The sequence below is a fragment of the Conger conger genome, chromosome 12 (assembly GCF_963514075.1).
Source record: "Conger conger chromosome 12, fConCon1.1, whole genome shotgun sequence".
Classification (NCBI taxonomy): domain Eukaryota; kingdom Metazoa; phylum Chordata; class Actinopteri; order Anguilliformes; family Congridae; genus Conger; species Conger conger.
Window position 1 is genome coordinate 13,040,358 of NC_083771.1, and position 18,774 is coordinate 13,059,131.

Sequence of the window (18,774 nt, forward strand, 5' to 3'; positions counted from 1 at the left end):
GTGTGTTTTGACTTGTTGGTTGATTCCACCAGCTTACTGTAGACTGACCGAATTCAGTGATTTCATTGATAATTGTCATTTCCAAAAATAATTATTTGCCTAAATCAAGTAACATATATTTTCTATTCAGGTTAAGTGAGGGGTTCTCGCAAACAATACCATTTCTGTTCAGTATTCAGAGTGCTGCACATCTCAACAATTGATTCTTGCATTGATTGTTGACACCGCTGGATTCATAGAATAAACATATTTTACTTAAAGGTACAATATGTAATTTCGGACTTCTAACGGTAAAGACAAAGAAGCGCAGCAAAAAACTCTCAAACCACAACACTGTTTATCCCACCCCTTCTCTGTGAATGTGCTGAATGCTGAAAACGGCATTGGCTGTGGCAATTAGAACCAATTTTGAACCAACAAGCTTGAATTATTGTACAGCTATGTTTTGGTACAGAGTGCCGGCTTGTCAACTCCATATTTTGAAACCTGAATTTAAGGACTACAAACACAGGCAAAGGGTGAGTCAACATGTCAGTGAGCCTTTTTATCAATGATAGGAAGGAGTTTACAATGGTCTTGTAACAATGTTTTAACACAAAAATCTTACCTATTGTACCTTTAATCCTCGCTTCCCCGACAGGACATACATCTGTTCCTGCTCCACCAGACATCCTGAACAAGGCAAAGCAAACTTGTCCTTCTACATTAAGACTGTAAAACAGGGATGGGCATGTGATTTCAATGGCTAATCATTAGTTGTCTGTATCCTGAATGTGAAGCCTACTGTTATACTGTGCTACAAATTATTATAGTGGCTGATCAAGTTTGACATTGCCTATTTCCTAAGTCTATATCTATTCCCAAATTGCTGATATGAACAAAGTACTTAAAATGGTTAAAACAACTAATGTTAGCTACATATTCTATCTGTAGGCTATATTATTTGTAGCATCTAGTTGGCAAAGCCTGGTTCAATATCTCTTCACCAAAAAAAAATCTTCACTAAAATCCTGTGGAAAACACTGACACTGACTTTTCTGAATTGAACCTCCAAAAGAATATCCATGCCTAATTCTCATGTGATATATCAATATATGTCACTGGCTTTAGAGTGGTGTGCCTGTGTCTTGAGGTTCTGTAAACTTGGAAAGTGTGACGCGGAATGAAACATTTTGGGAAACGCTGCTCTCAGCTGCAGATTTAAACTGGAAATACACTCACCAAGCATATTATTAGGTATTTATTAGATTATTTTTTAGACTTCTACTGCTGTAGCCTATCCACTTATAGTTATGATGCGTTGTGTGTTCAGAGATGCTTTTCTGCATACCACTGTCACCTTCCTGTCAGCTTTGGCCAGTCTCACCATTCTCCTCTTGTGTCTCTCATTAACAAGGCATTTCTGTTTGCAGAACTGCTGCTCACTGGATTTTTATTATTTTTTTGCACCATTCTGCAAACTGTAGAGACTAATGTGTGTGAAAATCCCAGGAGATCAGCAATTTCTGAGATACTCAAACCACCCTGTCGGCCACCAACAATCATTCCACTGTAAAAGTCACTTAGATCTCATTTTTCCCCATTCTGACGGTTGATGTGAAAATTACCTGAAGCTCCTGACCCGTATCTACATGATTGTATGCATTCCACTGCTGCCACACAATTGGCTGATTAGATAATCGCATGAATAAGTAGTTGCAATAAAGTACAAATGTTCCTAATAAAGTGCTCGGTGAGTGTACAGTACAGCCGACTCGTGTAACCGGGTCAGAAGACTGCAGTACACCGTCCTGACCCCGAGGAGGCGTCCCCGTAGTAGTGCTGCTGCTCTGGTCGATGCGCCCTTTAGATCTGGAAGGCTGGTTGATTTAGCTCCCTAATTTTGCTTCACCAGCATTGAAATGAATAAGTTACCATAGCCTTGTGAAAAGACAGGGCAAAGTCGTTCTGTCTCCTGACCACAAACTGGGCCAAAGGCTGACTACTGTCGCAGAACATCACGGTTATTCTCTGCCTCATGTAGGCTAGATGCTGTAGACAATCGCTGGGTTGTTGGACACTCATTCAAATGCTTTTGTTTTTGATAAATTTTGAAAGCTAGCTCAGTTAGCTAGGTGTGATGAGGGACCGTTTGGCTGATCTGACAGCGGTGAGTACCCTACACTTTTCTTCCGCTTTTAAATGTGTAACTACAGCTACAGCGGCTTACATTATGTTGTTAAAGCCACAATGACCACCTTTAGAATACTTTCATCATAAAGACTAGACTATTATCTTTGTGCTAGCCGAGGCGAGGTTACATTCTCTTTATGAATTCGTTTCTTTGGTAGCCTGTTATTTGTTGTAGGCTGCACTAGCTAACGAGCTAGCAATCATTGTTCTGTTAACTAGCTAGCTAGGTAATAATTCTTCTTTTTTCTAGATTGCTGTTAGCCTAACAAGTGTGCTTGTCAATTCAGTTTACACTCGTCTCAATACAATGTTTAGGTCACAGGTCGCTTTCAGCGCCTTCGTTTTACTATGGTGCCATGAGCTAGCGACATTATTATCTCAAATGAAAACTTTTGTTATGGATACTGTAGTAGAGTGTAGTCACCTGTTGGTGCGATACCCTGGTAACGTAATTAGTTCATTGTAGCTGGAATATAGCTGACTGTTAGATTTGTGTTGCATTCTTTCTTATAGGTTAACGCCGTTGAACATCGATTGAGTTTAGATTTTGAATAAGCAGCGGATAAGCTAGCAGATAAAGAACCGACTCTATTTCCCCGAACATCATAGTGAGGCTACTTTTTATTATGCACTAGGGATAGTCAGTAGATAATACAGGTTAATTAAATGCATGTTCGCTGCAAAACTATAGGTTATGGATTACCGTTTAATAAGTGACAAGTAGACATGTAGCTAGCTAGATCATTTAATCCCATGCAGGTTGCATAGATCTATGGAATACATGTTACTGCTGCTGGCGCCATAGCTAATTTTATCTTGTCTACCCATTACCAAAGGAAATGTTTTGTTCACTTCTGTTACCCTCTTGGTATGATATGACCGCTTTGTGATTTGCCGTAATTATTATTTGACAAAGTCATTAGCTGCAGAAGTGTTTCGTTACAACTTTTCAAATGATAGTCACATGGTTCATTGTAGTCACTCATGCTTTTTCATAAGGAGCCGTATCTTCCCTGACCTTCCAAGCGACTGGGAATACAGAGAATATCAGTTTGAAACAACCAATACTTAAATTCCAACGATTTCCTCGTTTCGCCTTAATTCATAGTCTACCTCTGATATCTTCCGCTACCCGGTTGCCCAAACCAAGTTGCTGCTTTTACTAATGTATGATTGTATTAGGGACAAGGCGTGTCGAAACAGGCACCAACTTGTAGTGCTGGTGAGGAGATCCATCCAGGGTCAGACCACACAATCTTAACAAATCAACAGTTAAATGGGTTGTGCCTACAGTTGTGCCTACAGATATGCTCGCTAGCTCTAACCAAATTGTTTCAGATATAGTTACTTTCCACTTTGCACGTTGAGATATATTTCCTGCAGATTTCACTTTTTTCCTTGCGTCTTTACTGTAAAACATACAGCTCTGCAAATCCTGTTGCACCCTTTCAGTAAAATAAAAAGAGTGCCAAGTGTAGCCTAACTACCACAACATCCCAAGAGTGCCACATTATACCTTTTCAACCAATCAAAATGACTGCTATACTATTGTTTTGAGCCCCAATTAAAACCCCACTCTAAACTTTCCCAACCAAAGCCACTTCATATTGGGACTGAAATGGTTAACTTTAGCCAGTCAACTCTTCTGTATAATAGTCCCTGTGTCTACACTCTGTCCTTTTCTAGTTTGTGTCAGTTGCTGTTCAGTAGGGGAATGGTGGAGGTATACGCAGGTCTGGAGTTGCAGTCCTTTGGTCATTTGCATTCTTGTTCTGGTGCCTAGTTACTAAAGGGTCTTGTGTTTCGCCTCTTTAAGCGTACCACTTTTATGTTCAATTTCTGCGCATGTAGAGAACACTTCAATGTCAGAGTAATTACAGTGACTCATTAACAGAGATAAAAACCTGTTCTACTTTTGCAGATGAGGATCTGTGCCCTGTATGACTATCACAACAAAATAGTGTTTTGCCCTGAGCGTGGAGAGTGAGGCTCGCTGGGCGTAATGATTCTGCTTCTTCCTTCCTCTCCCAGATCAGCAGAAATGAAGGCAGTGAAGCCACTTCTGTACTGGAGCACGACTTCTTCTTGGAAGGATTTTTCAGAAAGGTGCGGAATGTGTGCACACATGCTGGTATTTATTTGTATATGTACGCACTTGTGTGTTTGTCTCCTGCCATTTTCTTGTTTACTGTATTGTTTCCTCATTTTCTTTGCAGGTGGAGGAGACCCGAGGGCTGATTGGTCGGATCTCCTCTCAGGTAGAGGAGGTAAAAAACAAACACAGCTGCATTTTGTCAGCACCTGACCCTGATGAGAGTGAGTACTACTACACACACTCTCACACACACACACACACACACACGCACGCAGGCACACGCACGCACACACACACACACACGCACATACACACACATGCGCACACACAAACATGGTTGCGTTCTATCAACACCTGACCCTGAGGAGAGTGAGTACACACACAGACTTGGTGAATACAGTGTATATTTACAGGAAAGACCTTTGTTAGAGATGCGGGTTGGGCCAAGTTGATCCGAATCCCATTCTGAGAACTATAAATACACGTTTTCAGACACTGTTTTCTGAGGCAGGAAAAAATTTATATTGAAAAGAATGTGGTTTGGTATAAGGAAGCCATTGTCTTGCCTCCATAAAGCAACTAATGGTAGAACCAGTGGGGGTCTGTTCCAGTTTCCAGAGGCCTGGCTAGTGATACATAATAGTTCTTAATAACCCACTCCCTGTCGCTATGCTATAAGTGAGCACTATGCCGATCAGTGGTAACAAGTCATTCCTTACACTTACAACCTCTGTTGTCCTGGTGATAAGTAGGCCAGAGCTATCCAGGTGGCTGGTGTGGTTGATTTGCCAGCACTTGAGACTTGTGTGGATCACATCAACTTTGAGAGTTACAAGACTTTAATTAACTGAACCGATAAGCGCAGTTTTAGCGAGCAGTCGTTTCAAAAGTCACAAACATTTGAAAATGTACTGACCGCCGTTTCTTTGTTAAATGGAGTGAAGACCGGCACTTATTTCCCGTGGTAACACCTGGGGTCGGAATGCGATTGAGCTGAGAAATGACAAAGCACGCAATGAAACCGGACCCCGGTTTCCTCCAGTGGAGGAAAAGACAGGGGGGTTGGGGATTGGTGGGGCGTATGCCGGAGGCTTGTCCACAGCTTGGCTGTTGAGATGCTCACAGGAAGTGGAAGATCCCTCAGTTAAATAGAGGATGGGGGATCTTGAAATCAGAATTCTTGTTGCGTTTTTTATTTAATTCCTGTTTCTCGCCATGTGATCTTGTCTCATTAGTGAACTTGTCTGCTCCCTGCCACTGGTGCTTTAACTCAAAAGGAAAACTAAGTTTAACTGTATATGGGCGTGTTTCTAGTGCAGTGTGTAGTCTGCCACTCTGATGACACGCACATCTGGTTGCTAATTGGCCAGGATCAATCGGACCAGCTTCTTTTGTGGTGTTTGGCCTGCATTATACAGTGAGGTCTGTTAGTATTTGGACAGTGGTACAATTTCTGTTCTTTTGACCCTGTACTCCAGCGCATTGAATTAGAAATGAAGCAATTAATATGAGGTTAAAGTGCTGACTGTTACCTTTAACCTCTTCAAGTATCACCGCTTGTCCTAACACAAACTTGAAAATGACCAAAATGAAATGGTGACTACAAATGACCCAAGCACACAATGAAATGTGCCAGCCAGGCTAAGACAGGCCAGGACTTGTCTTTGTACATTTTTGGTTGATAGATCAAGCAACTCCAGAGGAGGCTCACTGCAGCAATAGGCTTCACTTCCATCTCCTCTGGAAATGCAAATTAATGAAAGCTAGCCCACTGAATTCTCACTCCCACCATAGACCGTATTCTGTCGGCTGATGTACAACTACATCACAATGTGCTCCATCAAGTGTGGAACACTGATTACCAGTGTGGTACCGTATGTATTATATGAATCTGCCCGCCCTGTGCTCTGCTGATAGAGGGGCGGGGGGGCTGTTCTGTCTGTCGTCTTCCCCAGGAACGAAGGAGAAACTGGCACAGCTCAACGATGAGATCAAGAGGAATGCCAACGCTGTACAGGACCGATTAAAGGGTGAGCTGGGACAGGGGGTACACTCCCATGGTCATCTGTGTGTTTGGTTTTGCTTCAAGGAGTTTGACCTGAAAACTGTCAGAGCGGATAAGCTACAGGAAAAAATGAAAATCTGGGTTGGGTTCCAGATTTGACATTTAAATGACATTGTTTTGATGTGCAATCTTTTCACTGAAATGAAGTTAAAATTAATTGAATTGTGGCATTCCTCAGGGCATGATTTTAGGGACCCAGACTGTCATTTGTGGATTTATTGAATTAAGTTGTTTGACTTTTCCAAATCCTTGTTTTCAAGTTTTTCTTATATTTGGAACGGTGTTCTTATACGAACAGAAAGTGCAGTGAGTGAGGAGGCACATATTTGTACTTACAGCCTCCCTCACCATCTTCCTTATTGTCCGTGGGGATAATATGCACTTGTATCCTCTTCCTGGCAAGTTTGCAAACATTCCATATGTTTTACACCTTTTTTTATTGCCCTTCCTACAGCACTAAGTGGTATGTTTAACCGTTTATGTATTTTTTATTTTTTGTGATGTCCAATTACCATCTGCGGATAGTTCTTTGGCTTTTCCCATGCTGATGGTTGACAAAGGATTTTGCATGCTTGTTACCTCATTTTTAATACTCTAGTGAAACAAGAAGTAATGGAATGACGCAATATAGTTCCTTTCGACTCTAAATCGAAGTAAAATTCTATTGCCAGTTTCAGTTGGGTTGATTTTATCTACAATAATTGTGAGGGCAATAATTTTGGCACCAGTGGTTTTAAGAAAATATACTAAATAAAAAAACATTGAAACATAAGTGTAAATGTATTTCAAAAAATATATATTGTTTTCCCATATGTTTGAACATAAAATATAGATCATTTTCTATATTGTTTATTATATTCATGCTTTTAAAAAATTCCCAATAATTTTGGAGCCAACTGCCTTTACTTCTTGAGAGAGAGTGGAAAAAAAAGATTGTAAGATCTTATCAGAAGACGTTTGTTAAGACAGCCATTTTTCGCAGCATAGCTGTGATGTCAGTTTTGAATGGGCCTCAGTCGTGCTGGGAAGGCAGGCTGATTGTAAACGAGGACTGCAGTAGATGGGGGTGAAATTAACTTTACAGATGAGTGCGCTTCTGTCCCCTTCCCAGGCATGCAACAGGGCCTGTCCCAGGACGAGAACGAGATCGGGGCATCGGTGAATATCCGAATCCAGAAATCCCAGGTCGGAATCCAGGCTGCATTTCATGAACCGGTTTGCCACACAAGCAGAGAAATGCCCGCGTGCAATGTTGGCAAAAGTCCCACACGCGGGTTTGAGAATGAATTAGCCGTGGCCTTGCCAGGAATGATCCTTTAACAATAATTGTCACTTTAACAATAACAACATGAATAATTTTGAACACAATTCTCATACCCCGTGTGCTGAAGTACTTTGTACTTGTTGCCAGTTCACGTTTGAGTTTTCCACTTTATTTTTTATTCCTGCAGCTATCGGCGCTATCCCGCAGTTTTGGGGAGGTCATGACCCTCTACAATGAGGCGCAGGTGTCCTTTAAGGAGAAGAGCAAGGCCCAAATTCAGAGGCAGTTGGAGATAAGTACGTGGGACAGGGGTTGGGGCTCTGTAATTACACAAATGACCACTTTTTGCCCCATATTTTTGTCTGAATTTATTATCAAATTTGGGATATTTTGGGCCAGTGATAATCGAGCGGCCATCCGTCTTGTGCGTTAATCACTTGGCACTGTAGCAGTTGTTGTGAAGAGTTGTAACTATAAGATATATTTCAAACTGTATCTTACATGTTACATTAATGCCATTTGGCATATGCTCTTACCCAGAGTGATGAACAACAAAGTACATACCTATAACCAGGGATAAGTGCGCCGAAAGAACAATTTCAACTGCTACCTGCACAACAAAGATAAGGACCAGGGCCTATTCGATTTTTTATTTTTATTTTTATTTTTTAACGGCAACACTCAAATGTATGAACAAACCCCTTAACTAGCCAAACACTGCTTACCTAGCCAAACTAAAACATCCTGTTGATATGTTGACATGTTGATATGATACTGTCAGCCAGTAGAAACCAATATTTCTGGAAACTTAAATTTGAAAGAATTACGTTCTTGCCATCAGCATCCCGAAAGGCTGATGAGTCTACAAGCCTGAACATGGATAGAATTCTTAATGTCCTAGTTAGCTATTATGATGATGATCTTGGTAAAGTTATAACACATCTAGCATATTCAGTGTTTCCTGCAGTAGTTTATAGTTAAGGCAGGCCGCCTTAACAAAAAACGGTCTCGCCTTAACAAAAAACGGTCTCGGCTTGAAAATCACTTAAAAAGAAAAATATGAAATTAGAAATCCGATTTCAAACAGCAGTATTTGCCGGTGTAAATTGACATTGTGCAGTTTGTCATTGAATCATTATCAAATTGGAAAGTGATTCATCGTAACTCCATAAAATAGCAGCATAACGTGTCTAATATTTAGGTAATTATTAACCTAATTGTTTTGTCATGGTATTGCGAAACCATCTGTTTGTCGTCATTTATCGACAAGTAGACTAGCAGCTATTTAGAGTATTTAAATTCAACGAATAAGCAGACCCCAGCACCCCCAACCCCCTGGTCAGCCACCAGCTCAACAGAACAATTTTAGATTATTCTGAACAATACATTTCAGGCACAGAATTTTCTCTTGCTTTAAGCCCTGTATAACTCCAGTCCAGATAATATGTATTTGTGGAAATTAGCCCTCAAACTGCTGCAAAGCTGTCACACTGAGTGCTGTTTTACAAAAACACTCATGACCAAGATGTTTTGTGGCCTTGACACAGTCATAAAAATGAAACTATTTAACCTGCATTCTGTGGATTACACACCGGCCCTGTCTGAAACGTAACGGCTCTCAGTGTAATATCAGAGCCGTACATGGAGTTCAGAAGGGCGGCTGTGTCCTTGGGCTTTATGGCCTCAGGTGTGTTTACCTGCCTGCGTCGCCGTCATTAATTAACTCCTTCGCCTTTGTCCTCCAGAAGATCCGAGCAGGAAGTATTCCCACCTGTGTCAGGCGACGCATATAGCCGTGGAAACGGGTAGCGTGAGCAGAGGGTGCCGTGGGTACCTGGTCACATGACCATGGAGGCGTGGCCCCTCCGGTCTGGCTGTAGCGCCGGTGTCTGTGTCAGCGGCCTTGGAAACTGTGATGGTGGCTGCTCTGGCCTGCTGTCGTTCCACAGCATGAGTATGACTAATGTGTCACAAGCCCTGTCAGCGTTATTATTCAGAAACCAGAAGGAAGGGGTTTGACACGTAAGGCCGTTCAGTTATCTGGAGCTGTTTATGTTTTCAATCTCCGTGTCCCGTGAATCCGTGCCGGGGATTTCCGGCAGGCTGCACACAGGTGCCTGTGCACACCGTGTTCCCGTTAGGAAATTCCCAGGATAATCCTCGGATGGTTAAATGCCGTGGTCATGTGACGCGGTCTTGCGCAGAATTCCCACTTACCATTGATTGTGCTTCAGTGTGTTTGGCTGCTCGCTCCTAATTAATCCTGTTCTTGGTTAGAGGGTGAATTGTGTGTGTGTGTGTGTGTGTGTGTGTGTGTGTGTGTGTGCGGTTATGAAAACAACATTGAGAGAATTGTCTTGAAGTATCTTTTTTTTTCTAAGTGGAGGAGGAGGTGTACCTTCACCTTGCCCTGTCTTTCTGTGACATGTTCTCTCCCTCTCCCTCTCTCTCCCTCTCTCTCCCTCTCTCTCCCTCTCTCTCTCTCTCACTCTCTCACTCTCTCCCCCTCTCCCCCTCTGTCCCCCATCCCCACCCATACAAGCCCACTTATAGTAACTCACACACAGTCACACACATACATCCACACATAGTCTCACACATGCACATACACACACACACACACACACACAGACACACGCATGCTCACATGTGCACATGCGTATTCAAACGGTCTTCGTACAGTGCTGCATTTCACCATTGTCCTTAAAATAATGGATTTTTGTATTTGTGTTTTTAGCGGAAAGAGTGACCACGAACGAGCAGCTGGAGGAGATGCTGGAGAGCGGGAATCTCGCCATTTTTGTGTCCGGCGTAAGTGAATCGGCAGAATCAATCAGGAACCACGCTCAAAGCCAATCAGGAACCATGCTCAAAGCCAATCAGGAACCACGCTCAAAGCTAATCAGGAACCTTAAAGCCAGTTCTCTTTTCTCTCTGTCAGTGTCAGAACTACTTTCAACACTAAGCCTGTTGCTGGGTGGTTGCTAGGTGGTTGCTAAGGAGTTGCATTGGTGTTGCTTGGGTGTTGCTCGGTTGCTCTCTTCAGTGCCCTCTGGTGGAAGGTTTTAGAATGCATTTCCTCTGAAATCATTCTCTTCATGTGTCAAAAATCTTAAGTTACAAAAAAAAAAAAAACTAAACAAAAATGCAATGCAGTCATATATTTGCCCAACATTAAATCAATAATATTTCCTTGATTAAGAAAAAAAGCAACTGAAATATAGCACTATACAGTCTTAAGCTTAACTGATACTTTGTTGCACGAAATTGATACTTTGTTACACAAACAATAATGAAAGAGTCGCCCAACGCTTTGCATTTATACTGCAACGAGGGTTGTATTGACTCTCTGGTAACGAGACATCAAACTCCTCGACAGCCAAACTCCTGACAGTTTTTTAAAAATGTGTCCCTGAGAATGGCTTTTGGTGTTCCGGCTGTCTGTTAAACGTTGCCCGACAAGTATGGAGTCAAGTATGGAGTGCCTCACAACACTTTTTTACAGTTTTCATTTTTGTCATCCTGGACACAAGGGTGTGCGACAAAGAATATATTAGGCTTCATCACCATTACAGTAACGATACCAAAATCCTAAAAAGGCGTACATACATTAAAGCGTGTCGTAATGGCGTGAGCATTGGGACCTTGTGACGGGCGTGGGCTGAGTGTCTCTTCTCTGTGCCGGGGCAGGGCATGACCCTGGAGGCTCTGCGAGAGATCGAGTCTCGCCACAGGGACATCGTTCAGCTGGAGTCCAGCATCCGGGAGCTGCACAGCATGTTCCTGGACATCGCCCTGCTGGTGGAGACCCAGGTACGGCCTTGACCCTGACCTCCCCATGACCCTCTGACTTCCCAATGACCCTCTGACCCCACTGTGAGACCCTCTCACCCCCCTGTGTGACCCTCTGAACCCCCTGTGTGACCCTCTGACCCCACTGTGTGACCCTTTGACCTCCCCATGACCCTCTGACCCCACTGTGTGACCCTCTGACCCTACTATATGACCTTCTGACCCCCCTGTGTGACCCTCTGACCCTACTATGTGACCCTCTGACCTCCCCATGACTCTCTGACCCCACTGTGTGACTACCTCTGATCTCCCCATGACCCTCTGACCCTACTATGTGACCCTCTGACCTCCCCATGACCCTGTCACCCCCCTGTGACCCTCTGACCCCACTGTGTGACCCTCTGACCGCCGCGTGACCCACTGACCCCACTGTGTGACCCTCTGATCTCCTCACGACCCTCTGACCCCACTGTGTGACCCTCTGACCTCCCCATGACCCCCTGACCCCACTGTGACCATCTGACCTCCCCATGACTCTCTGACCCCACTGTGATCCTCTGACCTCCCCATGACCCTCTGACCCCACTGTGTGACCCTCAGATCTCCCCATGACCCTCTGACCCCCCTGTGTGACCATCTGACCCTACTATGTGACCCTCTGACCTCCCCATGACCCTCGGGGCCCCCCCTGTATGACCCTCGGCCCCCCCTGTATGACCCTCTGACCCCCCTGTGTAACCCTCTGACCCTACTATGTGACCCTCTGACCTCCCCATGACCCTCTGACCCCACTGTGTGACCCTCTTATCTCCCCATGACCCTCTGACCTCCCCATGACCCTCTGACCCCACTGTGTGACCCTCTGACCTCCCCATGACCATCTGACCCCACTGTGTGACCCTCAGATCTCCCCATGACCCTCTGACCCCCCTGTATGACCCTCTGACCCTACTATGTGACCCTCTGACCTCCCCATGACCCTCTCACCCCCCCGTGACCCTCTGACCCCACTGTGTGACCATCTGACCTCTGCATGACCCTCTGAACCCCCTGTGTGACCCTCTTACCCCACTGTGTGACCCTCTGACCCCATTCATGCACCTTTTAGGTGCTTTTTAGCAAAATCTCGCCTTTCTGTCCTTATCAGTGGTTTGCATCTTGTAGTGTACCCTCTGTAGTCCTGCTGGTGTAGTCGTCTATGTATAGTAGACTTTAGACACATCTACACCTGCAACCAGGAGAGTGTTGTTGATCTGTTGGGCCATTGTCAAGGGGGGTTTTCTTCACCATTGAGAGTATTACCTGGTCATCCATTACAGTGGTCTTCCGGGTCTACCGGGTCTTGATATAATTTAGTTCACCAGTTGTTTTTTTTCTTGTTAATGATAAACTAAACTGTTGACTTTGGCATGCCCAGGGTTTTTGCCATGTTCTTGATTGATTGATTTTCATTTCTGAGCGTTATTGAATACTAGTACCTAGACCATGTACAAAATGTGCTGTCATTTCTAAATGGTTCATCCAATATGGATGAAAATACCCTCAAATTACAGCTGACAGACTGCACTTCACGCCATTGTCATTTTATCCTTTCAAACTCAGTGCTGGAGTACAGAACCAAAGTAACAAAAAATGAATTATGGAGCTCACTGTGTCAAAAGATTTTTCCATAAATGTAATAAACAGAATACTTGTAGCTTACAGAATTGCATATTACACCTTTTAAGCACCTGAAAAGGAATGAAATGGCATCAACAAATTGCGCATCGCAAACGGGGAATTAGAAGAATAAATAGAAATGATTGGTTGATGGCTTTCGCGTTCCTTCCCAGGGCGACATGACCAACAACATCGAGAAGAACGTGTGCGGCGCGGCCGAGTACGTGGCTCGCGCAGAGCGGGAGACCAAGAAAGCCGTCCGGTACCAGACCAAAGCCCGGCGGGTAAGGCTCCTCCCCAGTTTCCCCAGTCTGTTCAAGAGCAGCGAGCCCAGCTCCTGACGACCAATCGCATCACGCCGCACGTGCGCCGGCATTCACCCGTACCCTCATGGTCCGCTCACTTCCTGACCCCTGTAAAGGAAATACTCAATAAACACGTTGTGCAACCAGAAACCGGAGGATGTTATGTCTTCCTGACCGTGCGGTCACTGGCTTATTTCTGTGTAGCTACTGTTGTAGACGGATGATGCTTTACTGCTTTTAACGGACGTCTGTGCCCTGTTTTGCCTTGTCAGTAATCTCTGTCTCCCCTTTGCTCTGTTTTTGGCAGAAATACATAATAATTGCCATAGTTGTGGTGGTCCTGCTCGGTCTACTTGCTCTTATTATTGGTCTGTCTGTGGGAATCCCGAAACCATAGTCCCATCACACTCCCTTCTAGGTAACTACCACCATGTAACTTAACACCGATACCTACCACCATAGTACTTAACACTGCTAAACACCACCATAGTCCTTAACTCTGAGAAACACCACCATAGTCCTTAACTCTGCTAAATACCACCATAGTCCTTAACTCTGCTAAATACCACCATGTTAGTTAACACTGCTAAATATGACTGTGTTACTTAATACTGCTAAATTCCATTGTGTTACTTAACACTGATAACTTCCACCATATTACTTAACACTGATAAATACCACCATATCACTTCTCTCTTCTCGCTTATTTGTGTTGTTGGCTGTTTTTTTTTTTTACTGTTTTAGCCATCACCATTTGGTACGACAGTAATTTAGGAGCAAGTATGTCCAGCCAAAAAACAAAGAACAAGAAGGAAAGCAAAGCAGCAGAGAAAAGAAAAGACGGGCATGAGTGGAGTGGTGCCCCGTCGGACCTCCCTTGCGAACATCTGCTCCCATCCCACATTTGGCCCGTCAACGTTTCGTTTCGGAAGCTTCCAGAATCTCGTGGGGTAGGGGCTGAGGAGGCAAAACTCTGCCCTATGACCCTTCTCAGATTGAAGGGTTTTTGAAAAGGGCGTTTGAAAATCAGCACGATCTTACGCGTACACACACTCCCCTAATCTTGCACTACGACGCAAGCCACTGCCTTCTAGCAGCATCACAGATCAGCATCTAAGCTAATCAGCTGCGTTTGTGATATGGCATGCGTATCCTGATTAAACTTGAATCGTTATTAATCAGTAAATGCTGATTAATCTGTAAATCCATTTTAAATTTACAGTAGAACCTCAGAGAATCAATGTCAGGGAATGAATGTCGTTCGGAACACTGAAATTAGCCAAACTGCAACTGTCATATGAAGCGATATCAAATAACCAACAATAGGCTAAACTTGCAAAATAGACAAAGCAGAAACCAATCTGTATAGAGACGTTGGCAAAGCAACAAGTTTTCTCAACGTGATGTGATTTTTGCTGGATTTAAATCTATTCACCTGCTTCTAGCTTCAGCCAACAGCTAATTTTGTGCTGGTCTGATTTTTTTGTCGAAAGCAGTACTTTCCTTTTTAAAAAATGTTTTATTTAATAGCGTCAAACATTCACGTTTCGTGGTTTTTTTAGATCTCTGAGCTTCTACTGTACTTGGATTATTATTTTTATTTATTCCTGTGGCGTGCTGCACAAACACTCCACTGGGGGGGGCGATGCTGAGCTCTACTATAAAATCGAGCTCTGGGATCGAGGCCTGGTTGGAGCCGGCACACCTGCCTCATGTTAGGGCAGATGCTACCACTAAAGGTGCTCACTGACCCAATCCGGCACATGGTGAGGCATCGTATTCCCATGTTGTCCGTTTAGTGGGCGGTACTTTTTCTTATTCCTCCTAAACAGTCCGGTAAAAAGTTTCTGAAAAAGAGTTGCTGAATCTTGATTGATATTTTATCTGCAACACCCAGTTTGAAAGTTTGATCCTAGTTTTGAGAGCCAGGCTCGCTGTGGTGGATGCAATTGATTTACATGGGCAGATTGCTGTATGCAAATATAGAACCGTCCAACATACTAGTCACTTAGCAGACTGCGAACATCACGCACCGCAAGGCTCTCCATAGAAAATGAATGGTGCGTGCCGGATTTGGTCTGTGAGCACCTGTGAGCGTCTGGGCTTGTAGTGTGCAGACAGGACTGGAGGATTGCGTCCACATTGTATTCACATCAGTCGATCAGCACACCCCCCCCTGCCCTTGTTCCACGTCATCCTGTGATGGAAATCTTTATACTGTATACCACTTGACATATGTTCATACTATTCAATGAGATTTTGCAGCTTGTTAGTTAAAAGAGAGGTGTTCCCTGATGCAGAATCCAGCTATGACCAGCATCAAATGATCAGCTACCTGCTGTATCAAAACATAGCTTGAGCTGGTCAAACCATGTTGAGTATGGAGCTGGTCTGACTGATCAACCAGCTACCAGCTGTTTCGAAAACCTAGCTTGTGCTATTTTTTTGTATTTTTTTTAGCAGGGTTGTTGGCTGTTCCAGTTGGACAGGTGGTCATGTCTTGTTGACAGCTGTGATATTATCTCAGAAAGTGTGCGATTGGCTGGTAAACAAAGAGCTTTGTGCCCTTAAAACAGAGCAAAGCACAACGCCTTCACCGGAAATGAATCCGCTGGTTCCTCTTGCACAATGTTATAGTCCTGCAAAGAAACTCGTGTTTAAATCTCACGTCACCAGTGCAGAAGGAATGTGTTTGCTTCAGTTTAATATTAATCTATGTTAGGTGATGAATATTTTGTTTTCTGATTTCATGGATTTAAAAGCAATATTGTTTTAATTTCATAGAAGTCATTCTTGTATACTATTGTTGATGTTTGTATAAACAGTACTGTGTACAGTACTTTTTTAAATAACATACATTTAGTCTTATATTTTTTTAAATGTAAGACTAGTGTCAGTAGAAAAGAGCCATTTTTAATTTCCAAACATTAAAGTATAATAAATAAATAAATAAGTAAGTAATAAATAAATGTTACAGAGAATTATTTGTTATGAATGAAATAAAATCATTTTCACATAAACGCTTGATTGAGGTTGTCTGGGATTATCTGGACAGCCAGAAGCAAGCAAGATGGCCAAAGTCTGCTGAGCTGTGAGAAGTTCTCCAATATGTTAGCAACAGTCGATTTTCTCATAAAACCTGCAGGACAGTGTACCCAGGAGATTTGATGCCATTTTAACTGCAAAAAGTGGTCACAACGCATATAGATATGGATGGTAATTAGTTTTTAACTGATTACTGCTTCTGTAGGATTTAGAAACTTTTCATTCCATTATCTTTGAAAGCATCTCTGCTTTATGGGTTTCTTCTTCTTTTTTTTTTGCCTAAGACTTTTGCAAATTACTGTGATCACATTATTAACTGGACCTGTACACCATCTTGTTAATGAAAATATCTAATCATCCATTCATGTGGCAACATGCTCAAGAGTTTCAGCTGTTGTTTAGACCAAACGGGGTGGTTTGAGCATCTCAGGAACTGCTGACCTCCTGGGATTTTTACATTTTACTCCAGTCTCTGGAGGCATTTCTATTTGTTTTTCACTTTGTGCTGTATGCCTGAAACGCGCTATACAAATAAAGTTATTATATTATAATTACTATCAATAATTAGCCATGGAGAGCCGAGAGTATGCAGGTTTTCTTTCCAATCAGTCCACCAGCTGATTGTACTAATAATGCACTTTCAACCACAGAGGAGGGAACTAATTGGTGAAATCAGCTGGTGTCGTGATTGGTTGGAATGAAAACCTGCATACTCTCCGCCCTCCATGGCACAAAATCTTGCACCTCTCCTCTAAAAAACGTCCAGTGAGCAGCAGTTCTCTGTGTGAAAACACCTCGTTAATGCGAGAGGTCAGAGGAGAAGGGCGAGACTGGTTCAAGCTGACAGGAAGGCTACAGTAATTCAACCACGGGTTACAACAGTGGTATGTAGGAGAGCATCTCTTAATGTACAAAGGACGTGGAACCTTGAAGTGGATGAGCTACAGCAGCTGAAGACCTGTAAAAATTCTGATACTAAATTAAGTGGACCCTGAGTGTATCTTTTTGTGTAAATGTGTGTGTATGAGTCCTAATGTTGCATTGAATCAAATTGCCCTGCATCCATTTTGGGTTTGTGGAACTGATGAGCGCTGGCTGTTATGAATTGTACTTGTCTTGCACGTAATGAAGCTGAGCCCGATTGGATGTGCCTGGATAAGAGGCCTACTGTACCTCTCTCATTGGTTCAGGGAGTTTATAGGGGTTGATATGTCATTACGTACTTTCTTTCTACTCTTTTCTCTGTGATTAAAATGTTTTTTTTGTACATGTGGGGATATTGTTTGTCATTGTTATTTACAAGTGCATTAAAGTGCCTTAAACACCTGTCCCACTACCAACAGGAACCTGCACATTGGCCGTAGCTTATGGAACTATGAATATGTGATATATTGTGCCAGAGTGGTTTTAGACCATTGTGTTTTATATTAAATCTCATTAGGCACAGATCCCCTTTTAAGAATGGTGTTTACACTGTGATACAAATTACCTCACTGATACAAAATTAATAAACTAATTTATGATATTACTTGTCTTTTAAGCTCCTGTTGATTCCTTTCATGCTCCGTAAACACCCTGAAAGTCTGTTTGCACTTTTATGGTGTTCTGCGTATTTGGTTCGAGAGGACCACTTGAATGCAGAACCTGGAGGTGAGTCATCCTTTGCCTGCAGCAGAAACTGTGATGGAGCCCTGCTGTAAAATCAGCTTGGAAATGGAGCTGGTCATACACTGGTCTAGCTGGGTATGAGCTGGTCAACCAGCATGGCCAGACTGGTCATTAAGCTGGTCTAGCTGGGTATGAGCTGGTCATGAAGCTGGTCTAGCTGGGTATGAGCTGGTCAACCAGCATGTCCAAGCTGGTCATAAGCTGGTCTAGCTGGGTATGAGCTGGTCATTAAGCTGGTCTAGCTGGGTATGAGCTGGTCAACGAGCATGGCCAATCTGGTCATAAGCTGGTCTAGCTGGGTATGAGCTGGTCAACCAGCATGGCCAAACTGGTCATAAGCTGGTCTAGCTGGGTATGAGCTGGTCAACCAGCATGGCCAAACTGTTCATAAGCTGGTCTAGCTGGGTATGAGCTGGTCAACCAGCATGGCCAAACTGGCCATAAGCTGGTCTAGCTGGGTATGAGCTGGTCAACCAGCATGGCCAAACTGGTCATAAAGCTGGTCTAGCTGAGTATGAGCTGGTCATAAGCTGGTCTAGCTGAGTATGAGCTGGTCATAAGCTGGTCTAGCTGGATATGGATATATCACACTATGTTGTGGGCAGCTGGTAGCCTAGTGGTTAATGTACATGCCTGGGACCCGGAGGTTAGTGGTTCAATCCTCGGTGTAGCCACAATAAGATCCGCACTGCTGTTGGGCCCTTGAGCA

At 43.3% G+C, this 18,774-nt stretch overlaps 1 protein-coding gene across 2 annotated transcripts; it reads left to right on the plus strand.

The window, feature by feature from the left end:
• The first annotated feature begins 1,781 nt into the window (after positions 1 to 1,781).
• On the plus strand, positions 1,782 to 16,643 carry LOC133142414 (syntaxin-2-like). 2 transcript variants are annotated; one of them, XM_061263614.1, is made up of 11 exons: positions 1,782 to 2,149; positions 4,204 to 4,278; positions 4,389 to 4,488; positions 6,223 to 6,297; positions 7,444 to 7,517; positions 7,784 to 7,892; positions 10,334 to 10,407; positions 11,287 to 11,409; positions 13,221 to 13,331; positions 13,660 to 13,770; positions 14,097 to 16,643. In XM_061263614.1, exons 1-10 carry the CDS (start codon positions 2,120 to 2,122, stop codon positions 13,747 to 13,749), a joined length of 861 nt encoding a protein of 286 aa, XP_061119598.1. In that variant the 5' UTR covers positions 1,782 to 2,119; the 3' UTR covers positions 13,750 to 13,770; positions 14,097 to 16,643. The 2 variants fall into 2 exon arrangements, with proteins under 2 accessions (XP_061119598.1, XP_061119597.1); XM_061263613.1 differs by lacking the exon at positions 14,097 to 16,643 and having other exon boundaries at positions 13,660 to 14,044.
• Positions 16,644 to 18,774: the final 2,131 nt, after the last annotated feature.

Bases quoted from the DNA above. Each gene is read 5' to 3' on its own strand.
- LOC133142414 (XM_061263614.1), top strand. From the start codon at position 2,120: ATGAGGGACCGTTTGGCTGATCTGACAGCG. The intron at 10,408-11,286 runs GTAAGTGAATCG...GTGCCGGGGCAG, and splicing joins TCGCCATTTTTGTGTCCGGC to GGCATGACCCTGGAGGCTCT. The intron at 13,332-13,659 runs GTAAGGCTCCTC...TGTTTTTGGCAG, and splicing joins ACCAGACCAAAGCCCGGCGG to AAATACATAATAATTGCCAT.